Raw genomic sequence first — 10451 nt, 5'->3', positions numbered from 1 at the left:
AACTAGTATTAACATACACCACTCTTATTCCATAAGATGAGTGTTTCTCTAAATCTGCATCATAATATAACTCTTCACTTAGTCTCTACACTTCTTCAAAGACATCCTATTTAAATCATGGTGCTTTGATACTATTACACTTGTCGGACTTGAGAATAAGGCTCTTGGTGGACCTCAAAGGTAGGTTTTGCCCTTTTATCATTGATTCTTAGGACAAGTTAGAGTAAATGGTTTAGAGGATGGAGTTAGCGCAAAACTCACACCATCCAAAGTCATGTGTCATCATGAGTATAGAAATGCTGATTTGAGAACTGGTTGATACAAATCTATGGAGGTCCTCCTATTGGTTGAGCTTAACCAACTAATAGGACTTAACCTTAGGTCTCTATATGAAACACCAAAGCTAGCTTCATTAATACAAGAATAACAACAAGAAGGGTAGACTTCAATTATTTTGGTCTTTGCCCTCCTTAGAGTCTTGGACTTGGGCTTGGGCTTGGAGACTAGGTTGGCCCAACTTGAATACCAATCCGACTTCAAATAAGCACTAGGCCCACATCCAACCCATTTCTTGATTAAAAAAAAATATATAGAAATGTCAAAAGCAAAATGGTAAAATAAAATTTGAGTGGTAAGAATAAAACAATTTTTAGCCGTAAAGAATATGAAAAATATAAAAAAATTCAAAATGATTTTTATATTAGCTTTGGACAAAATTTAAGATATTTAGGTATTCAATTTAACATCATCTCGATAAGTTTATCATTAAAAAAAGAAAATTTTGGGCACATTGTCTAGGATAGGCTGGCTTAGCAGCTACATATATTAACAAGAAGCAATGATTTTTTTAATAAGGAGAAAAACAAGAAAAAAGAAAAAGGCATTGATGAATGAGGCCAAGAGCATTAGTTCCAAGGAAAATAAATAATGGGAACTAGGTTTTTTATTTTGTTCCAAATAGGGAGGCCCACTGAGTTTGTCTCTCTACAGTAATATTATTATTTGCATGGGGACAATGCCTTCAAACATGCACTCATCATGAGCCACCGCAAGCGTGCAAGCTCTCACTCAGAGTCACTCTCAGATCAATTTCCAAATAAACAACCAAAGACCCATTAACAAATGAGAGAGACAGAGAGAGAGAGAGGAGAAAAAGAAAAGCAAAAGGGAGAATTCGTCTACCAATGAGTAAAAATGGGGTTCTTTCGTTTCTTTAGGCTTTCTCTTGCACCAATGCAGAGAAAGAGAATCCATTTGTTGGGTTAAAGAAGAAGATACCCAAACCGAAAAAGGTAAAGAAGGAAAAAAAATAAAAATAAAAAAGAAGAAAACATTGGATGAAAGAGAGAGGTATATGGGATAGAGCAAGCTTCAAGCTACCTTATAGAGGAGAAAGGTTGTTCAAAGGCTTTTTCAAGCTGTGGGTGGATTCTTCTCATGTCTCTACTCTTTTTATGTCTCCCATTTGAGATAACATAGATAATGTTTAACTATATTATATTTATTATCCTATATGATTATATTTTTTTTGGTTTGAGACTCTAGAGATTGCACTCACTTAGAGGTAGGATCCTATGAAGCCAAGGGATCAAATGTTGCTCCGTTTATATTTCTTTATTATATAGGACAACTAAGCATTTTTTTCAACATAAAAGGACCCAATAATTAGAAACACAATTTGGGATAGTACTTCAACAACAAATATTAGAGTATAATTTCTCTTAAAAGCTTAAGATATTAAATAATGTGACAACCTTAACACTTCACTACCTTAATCTAACAATTTTAAGCTATCAATTTGATTTAAAAGTTTATATGTTATATAACTGCCCTTCAATATATATTTATATATATATATATATATATATATATCGGAGTCATTTTGAATTATAACCCTAACATATTTAATTTTGTAAAGTTATGTTTGGTTATAGAAAATTTTGAGGAAAATGTAAGAAAAAGAAAATAGTGCAAAAAAGTAAAAAATAAATTTAAAATCAACAAATTATTTTTATATAGTACTTTAAATTCATTTCACTTATTTAATTCATCGATATAAAGATTAAATAATTTAAAAATATATAATTTTTTTATTATTATATTTGATTTTTTTTCTTCATATTTTTTATAATATAAAAAAACATTTTCTTTAACATATTTTTTCTTTCTTTAATACTCTACGATAATCGAGTATAGCCTAAAAGTTTAAAATACAAGGAAATGGGATCAATAGTTATGCATATCACTTTCATTTTCAGGTTTTGTATATTATCAAAGTTGTATGCAAGCTTTCTAAGAAAGTAAAGAAGTAGCATTTATTGGTTTTTTTTTCCTCCATTGCCCCACCACACCCCACTCCTTATAAAGTCGATAGACGCAAGTAGCTAGCTCCATGTGAGGTTCAGGCACTAAAGGCATAGGAGTCAAAGTAAGAGGCGAATTGGTGAATAATTTCAAAAGTTGGTGCAGTTGAGTGCCATGTGGGGGACTCCCTGACTTAAAAATGACCAAACAAATGATTGCTTGGCCTCAGAAATGGGTGGCTTCTTGCTTGTTTTCCCATTACCTAGCCCGAGCTTCATAGACATTGAAACAGTGAAGATCAATGAAAAAAGCTAGGGGACCAAGATCTTTGGGTCCTAATCAGGGACAAAGGAGAGAAAATGTGGGCTTTTGTATATAGAAAAGATTCTAGAGGGTCTTTTGTGTCTGTCCTCTTAACAACAATTTATCCTTTGTATTGCCGCCCTAATCTGAGTCTAGTTTGTATGTCTAGCTTGTATCATGCCTCAAGGGTTTTAATCACAGGATGCACCAAAAAGAAGGGTGATTCAACTAGGTATTTCTGCATGGATCTCATCATGGGTATATATATATATTTTATGAGAAATTAATACTAGAAAAACAATATCCCAATGTGGGCATTGATTGAATCCATAACTTCATATGCAGAGACCTGGGAAATCTGAGACAAAACTAATCTAGTTGTGGACTTGTATTGTAGGTTTGGATTGAAAACTCTTTTAGTAGTACTCCATTTGCATTTACATATACATATACCAACGACTTAAAAGAATTTTTAACATGCATGCAAGTTTTAAAAATATTGCTTATCCTAGAAGTTCTACTTCAAGTCAGGTAGAAAGTCATTTTTAATTATTTAAAAATTTTTATAATTTTAATATTAATTTTTTTAAATAAAATTATGATTTTAAATTTGAAAAAGCATTTATTTGCTATGTCTTATTAAAAAATTTATGAAAAAAAGTGCTCATATGAATAAGATTATCTAAGAAATTCCCATGTTATCTTATATTAACAAAAAAAAAAAACCATAGAATATAAGCACAAGTTGGTTTTATCCACTTAAACTAATGTGGAACATATTCATGACCTGATTGACTTTCATTTTTATTGGACCTAAAAACAATAAATTTACTTGTCTACACTCTGAAGCCACGATGCATGTAGTTAATGTTTTGTCCTATTGATGATCCTTTCTCCTTGTAAGAAGAGAGTCCCCCTCAGTGACAACAAAGACATGCATATGTGAACTCAAGCTGTCAAACCCAACATGGCATAAAAGACTAGTGTAATGTTTGGAGGTTTTTCAAATTAAGAATATGGGAGTGGATTTTCAAGAGACTTTCACTACGAGTGGTTACATTGTTTGGTGTGAAGGGGCAAGATTTCAAACTTGTCGTTGTCTTTGTATTTGTCTGAGTGATATATATGGTGGGTGAGGTGTGTTTAAAGCCCACATGATTGTTTATATCCCTTAGACTTAGGGGTGGGTGAACATTCAATTAGTGATAAGAGACTATGTCTACCATGGTCTAGGCAAAAGGGCTCTCTTTTCAACTTCTTTTAAGGCATATTTTCCATGTTTTGCATTAAATTATAATAACAATTATGCACATAATATGACAAATTTACATATTTTAATATGTTCTTTTTTACATATGTACAAAAGAAATTTTAAATTCAATTTCTAAATTTGCATATACATAAGATGGTAAGATATCTCAAAACTCGATAATATTTTTTTTATCGTGGTTGGTTGAGTACTATCAAAATTTATTTTTGAAAGTTAGCTATCATAATCCTAAACCTAACTAATGTGAATGAAATAAATATTATCATCGACCATATTGAATAAAGTTGGTTATGAATAGTTTTTTTAACTCATTAAAGCTTTTTTATCTTATATAATTGAAAAAAAATTATCCTTACACCTTTTTTACGGTAAAAGAGTGAAAATTTTTATTTCTTTCGTAACTAACATCATAAAGAATGCATTCAATGTCTGACATCAATCATCTGATCAATCATATGAATAGTCTAACATACTATAAGACATTTAATGCAAATATTTTGAAATATATCCCGCGTTACTTTAATTGTGAAAATTGAAAGATAAGATAACTTAATTAGGTAGACCACCACCAACAACAAAAAAATATAAGTTTATGGTTTGTCTATCAATTTGTTTTAAAAATATTTTTTTTTCAATTTTAAAAATATATTTGAAAAACTTTTTACTAAAAATTATATTTTAGAGTATTTATTCTTAAAAAGGAATAAATTTTTAAAACAAATTTAAGTTATTTTCATTTTTTTTACTATTACGAGAACCAACAAAATACGTGTAATAAAGTCATTCTGACTACAAATTTTAGTTATTCTTTTTTTATGTTGTCATACTCTAAAAAAATTAATTTTTCAAACAAATTTAATTCTTAAAATTAATAATAAAAAACTATTCTAAAAAATTAATTATTTTAAAATATATTGTTCAACATACCCTCAAGGCTTGTAATAAAAATCATTTAAGTACTTCCACAAATGACATGATAAGTATTAATCTAAAAGCTTAAATTAAAATGAAGGTTATGATATTATCTTAAATTAGTAATTAAATTAAAAAATCGAAAAAATTAAATAATAAAACCAAAAATATAATGAAATTTATTTGAGCTGCCAACAAGAGACATAAATAATCCTAAAATCTATTCCTATACATTAGTGAAGAATAATTGGATCGAAAGTAAATAAATAAAGTCAAGACATCTTAGAGGAAAAACTTAAAAAATATAAAAGGAAATAAATAAATCTAAGCTTCTAGTTAGCAACCAATCATTTTGTGACAACTCCACAACTACCCACGCAGACTTCATCTCATGAGGTCTTCAACGACCCCATGCTCATCAATTTTCCTTCCCAAAAAGAGATAACACATTCCCAAAAGCCAAAAATAAAATAAAATAAAAGAAAAGAAAATAAATCAAAATATACGGCGAAATTATATATATATATATATATATATACACATAGAACTATAGAAGTATAGAGCTGCAAAGGGTGAGTAGTGAAGTTCAAGTCTCCTCAGCTTCCTTTGAGAAGACAGCGAACTGTCACCTTTTTCTTCTTCTTCTTCTTATTTTTCTTCTCCTTCTTTCTGTAATGGCTTTCAAGCTCTCTCTTCTTCAGCATTACTGAGAGTGAGAGAGAGACTGAGGAAGAGATATTCAGATACCCAAGTGCATGCAATGGAGTTTGATCTGGAGAACCCATTAACATCGTCCCAAGACCTCCACTCTCATGCAGTTGCTTCGCTTTTTCAAGCTGAAAATCATCACATGCCCTCCATTGACTACTGCGGAAGTCTAGACTCTGTAGATTGTGATGTTTCGTTTAGAAGACAGGCCATCTCTTCCATTTTGCAGGTAAGTGGTATTTCTTTCAAAGATTTGGATTGTTTGGTGGTGTTTGATACTGATTTAGATTGTGGGTTTCAGATGTCTAGCAGCTTTGATCCGTTTCTCTCGTATCTCGCCATTAATTACCTCGATCGGTTCTTGTCCAGGAGCGAAATGCCGGTAAAGATGCGTATTTTCTATCGTTTTCTTTTCTGTTCTTGTGCGAGAAAATGTTTGGGAACTGTGTTTTCATGACATGTTCGGCTTTTGAGGCAGTGCTTTTTTGGTTTTCCAGCGCTAAAACGAATGCAATATTTTTGCCTTAAAAGAAAGAAAAGTACTTTGGTTGATCCTTACCCAGCAATGGTTTGGATCGTTACAAGATCTAATAGATTTTGATAGATTTTGCAGAGTGAAAAGCCATGGATCCTTAGGCTTCTTGCTGTCTCTTGCGTTTCTCTGGCTGCAAAGATGAAGAAAACAGAGTTTTCCCTCGCAGATTTCCAGGTAAAATCGCAGTTCAATCTCATTTTTCATCTCCTTCTCTCCGATGATCACTCAACGTCACCGTTTTGGGTGTTTCTGAATAGGGCGAAGGAGGCTTCATCTTCGATTCAGAGACGATAATGCGGATGGAGATTCTTGTTCTCGGAGCCTTGAAATGGCGAATGCGCTCAGTCACTCCCTTCTCCTTCATCTCCTTCTTCATCTCCTTATTCAAACTCAAAGACCCGCCATTGCTGGAAGCTCTCAAAGCTCGAGTCATAGAGATCATCCTCAAATCCCAAAAGGGTATCATACGAAAAACCCCATTCACAACCCAAAAACACAAACATCCAAAACCCCATTAACAAAAATTTTCCATTTTTGTTGCAGAAATCAAGCTTTTGCAGTTCAAGCCATCCATCATCGCCGCATCGACCCTCCTCTACGCCTGCCACGAGCTCTTCCCACTCCAATTCCCGTGCTTCATGACCGCAATTTCCAATTGTCCATATGTAAATAAAGTAATCAGCCCCCTCTCCCCTGCTCCCATTTTCCTCTTTTTCCCAAATTATTCACTGTATTATCCTGATTTTTTTTTTCCAGGAAAAGATGCTGTGTTGCTACAGTGCAGTGAGGGAAATGGAGATAAAGGAGTTCGACAGCTTATACGGCGTGGTTTCGAGCTCGAGCTCGCCGGTGAATGTGCTGGACCGGCACTGCCTGAGCTCGGAGAGTGAGAAGAGCCACACAATGGGAGCAGAGAGCGACGTGAAGAGACGCAAAATCAGTGTATTTCTGTAAGGATAACAGAGCTGAGGCCTCCTGAATCAACAGCTAATCGTTGGTCCACTGGACAACGACCTCGTTTGGAGGGTTCAAAGAACGAAAAGCAAAGAGAAGAAGAGGGAAAGAGAGAGAAATGGAAATGTCATTAGACCAAATCACTGTTGCATGATCTCTCAGTACGGCTTCTTTACTCTCCTGCCAGAAGGGAAAAAGCAAAGAGAGAGAGGAGAGAGAGGGAAAATAGAGTTTATTTCTTTTGTTTTCTTAGGAATCAAACAAGGACGATGCCTACCAGTGAGGTTCTTTTTGTTGTATCTCTTATTTTAGTGGGGGAATAATAGTTTTGATAATAAAATAATTTCCTTTTTGCAAAATGATTTTTCCAAATATATATATATTTAGCTTGAACTCATACTTGTGAAATCTAAATCTAATATATTTATCTAAAAAATAAAAATAATTAAGATTTTTCGATCAAAATTATTATCATTCGCTGTTTAGATATAGTCTTTTAATGATGTAAATATCATTTCTTATCACCTAGAAAATCCAAAAATATTTTTAGGGTTTCTATTTTTATTAGAAATAGAAAATTTTGGCCCCAAAACACTTCTAGTAATTTTAACAAAAATAAATAAATTTTTAAGAACTTATTCTCGAGAAAATGGATTGTAAACGTCTTAAGTTTTTAAATAGATTTTTATTCTATAAAACATAATAGAATTGTTTACAAAATCATTCTTAAAAATTGAATTTTTTAAAACTATTTTCAAAAATATTATCCATCTTAAAGGTTTCAAAGGTTCAAATTAAAAAGTGTTTCTAGCTCGAAGAGCCTGTTTGCATCATAGAAAATTACTAGACAAAGAAAATAAAAAAATCCATGCTCCCCTTTAATCAATTATAATAAAAATTCTTCACAAAATTTAACACTTTTATTCCTCCAATTCAATATCTTCAATTTCTTCTTCCCTACTTTTCACAAAACTTTATAGTTATATTTGGTTCCGAGAAAAATTGAAGTAAAATGTGAAGGAAAATAAAATAAAAATTAAATTTAAAATTAATAAATTATTTTTATATTCTACTTTTTAAATTCGTTTTACTTATTTTAACTCTGATATATAAAGAGTAGATAATATGAAAACATATGAATTTTTAATTAATTTTAATTTTATTTTTAAAAAAATCATATTTTTTTACACTAAAATCAAATATGAGAAAACTATTTTCTTTGACACACTGTTATGTTTGATTTCAGAAAAATATTAAGAAAATGAAAAAAAAATGTTAAGAAAAATATTATTTTCATATTTGATCGTGTAATAGAAAAACCAAAAATAATTAAATATAATTAAAATTAATTAAAAATGGAAGTATTTTTTAATTATTTAATCTTTATATCAAATAATTATAATAAGTTAAATATATTTGAAATAACATATAAAAATAATTAATATGATTTTATTTTATTTATTTATTTTTTCTTTATTTTCTTTCCTTTTTCCTTATGATTTCCGAAACCAAGCATAAGCTAAAAGATCAAAAAGGCAAAAGGGTGAGTAAACAATAAATAAACTTGTGAGCAAAAGGTATCTACATACACTTGGTCATCAAGGTTTTAACGAGCTGAATGCAGAGATGTTGAATGCCTCCCGATGACATCTCTTTATCCCATAAATTTAGACCCTCTTTTCATATCTCTAATCTCTCTGCTCAGAGTAGAGAAAGTAACAGCACAAGGGCTGAGGACCACTTCTCCATTAATTTCCATTCCCCTTGCACTAAATACAAAGCTTAAAGCTCCTCACGAAACTCCTGTTCATCGATAACTCTTCACTCTCCATCTCCCTATCCCTACCACTGAACTCCCCCTGTTCATTTCTCCCCCTAAATATTCAGAGAATGAGACAATCCCATTCATAATCTTTCTAGTTTTAATATGATTATAATCTAGTCTTCTCTCTCTCTTTCTTTTCCTTTTGCTTCTTTTATATCAGCGGACTTGTGCTAGTGAAGAAGTGGTCCATTTCAGATATTAATTTGGAGTTTTTTTTATGATTGATAATTATGAGCTAGAAGACACCATATTATGAGCTTGTGTTTTAATAGTTATATTGACTAACCTAATTATAACTCTAATCTATTTCACTTATTATATATCAATTAATTTTCATATAAGGTCCAAAGTTTCGTCTAAAGGACAATGACCAAGTTCGAGGAGGGGGAGCCAATGAAAAATCAATCAACAAGGGACCATTTTCCATGGCAACATGATCCATAGGGATTTTTCTCTACCAACGGCCATCAGGCCAGCCAAGATAGCTTATAGGAATGGTATTATTCTTTTGTTTTTATTTTATATTCTGCTGTCACACATTTTTCTACACGTAGCATCTAGAATGGCGTAGGTGAAAGCTGTAGCAGAGCCAGGTAGCTGGTATGACTGGAAATGAAGATAAAAAAAAAAAAAAAAAAAAGTTGGTACTGAATTCTGACATTTATGAACACAGTAGTTACATGTCTGACCTATCGTCCTTCGAAATTCAAGGACTATGGTTTGAAAACTTCACCCTTGGCCACCATTTTCTCTACCAAAAAACAACTATAATGGCATTATAAAATACCTCAGAGAAAAGGCTCTTTGACTTAGAAGAGAAGTGGGTACTTTACATATTAGGGTTCTAGATAAAAACATTGGAATCTATCTCTTTTCTACTCTAATTGGTAGTAGTTGATGATTAGCTCACACCGGTCATCCCGGAATGATTTTTCGAGTTCAATAATGTGCGTAGAATTTTGTGTTCGGTCGGTCCGTTATTAAATAGAATTTTTTTGTTATTAATATGAATAATATAATCATTCTGGGGGATTTATTTGCTGTTATACACTAATGTTTTTGCATTTTGGTTTGAAAAATTGTTGCCAGAAAACAGAAGTTGAGATCAAGAGGAGGTGTTATTTGAAGAGCTTTCAATAAATGAAGAGTATCTACCACTTCTTGGAACCATGAACATCTGGACAACTGGTAGAAGTTTACATTGAAGAGCGACTGGCAGACTCGGAAGCTACGAATATAAAAAGAGACATTCTTTGGGCTCCGCTCACCTCTGATTTTGCGACAAACATTGTCTCAATTTTACATATGTTCTGACATGGTGTCTATGCCTTGGTGCAATGAACAAGCATTCATTATTCATTTCTACCAAAACACAATAAACAATTAGCTGAGAAGCGCTTCTACCTACTAAAAATAAGATTAACCAAACATTTAATTATTATTGAAGCTTTCAAGATTGTTAGAATCGGGAGTGTTTGATATGCTTTCTTTTTAAAGCATTTTTAGTTAAAATGTTTTCTTAATTTAGAAATGTTTTTGAAAATATCATTCTATTTCTTCATCAAATACTATAAATGATTTTTTTTAAAAAAATTATAAAACCTTAAGGGTCTAAGTAGTAAAAAACCGTTTTTTGTTTT

General features: G+C 31.7%; 1 protein-coding gene across 2 annotated transcripts; it reads left to right on the top strand.

Moving 5' to 3' along the window:
• The first annotated feature begins 5357 nt into the window (after positions 1–5357).
• Positions 5358–7345, top strand: LOC100251144 (putative cyclin-D6-1). 2 transcript variants are annotated; one of them, XM_002276833.5, is made up of 6 exons: positions 5358–5726; positions 5799–5879; positions 6111–6206; positions 6290–6491; positions 6576–6706; positions 6789–7345. In XM_002276833.5, the coding sequence occupies exons 1-6, from the start codon at positions 5550–5552 to the stop codon at positions 6984–6986; spliced, it is 885 nt and encodes a 294-aa protein (XP_002276869.1). In that variant the 5' UTR covers positions 5358–5549; the 3' UTR covers positions 6987–7345. The 2 variants fall into 2 exon arrangements, with proteins under 2 accessions (XP_002276869.1, XP_010657381.1); XM_010659079.3 differs by having other exon boundaries at positions 6102–6206.
• The last annotated feature ends 3106 nt before the right edge of the window (positions 7346–10451 follow it).

The sequence above is a fragment of the Vitis vinifera genome, chromosome 12 (assembly GCF_030704535.1).
Source record: "Vitis vinifera cultivar Pinot Noir 40024 chromosome 12, ASM3070453v1".
Classification (NCBI taxonomy): domain Eukaryota; kingdom Viridiplantae; phylum Streptophyta; class Magnoliopsida; order Vitales; family Vitaceae; genus Vitis; species Vitis vinifera.
The sequence above is the reverse complement of the archived record's forward strand: the minus strand, read 5'-3'. Positions and strand labels throughout refer to the sequence as shown.

Coding starts and splice junctions, on each gene's coding strand:
- LOC100251144 (XM_010659079.3), top strand. CDS start 5,550: ATGGAGTTTGATCTGGAGAACCCATTAACATCGTCCCAAGACCTCCAC. Junction 6,207..6,289: donor TTTCCCTCGCAGATTTCCAG/GTAAAATCGCAG, acceptor GTTTCTGAATAG/GGCGAAGGAGGCTTCATCTT. Junction 6,492..6,575: donor CATCCTCAAATCCCAAAAGG/GTATCATACGAA, acceptor TTTTTGTTGCAG/AAATCAAGCTTTTGCAGTTC.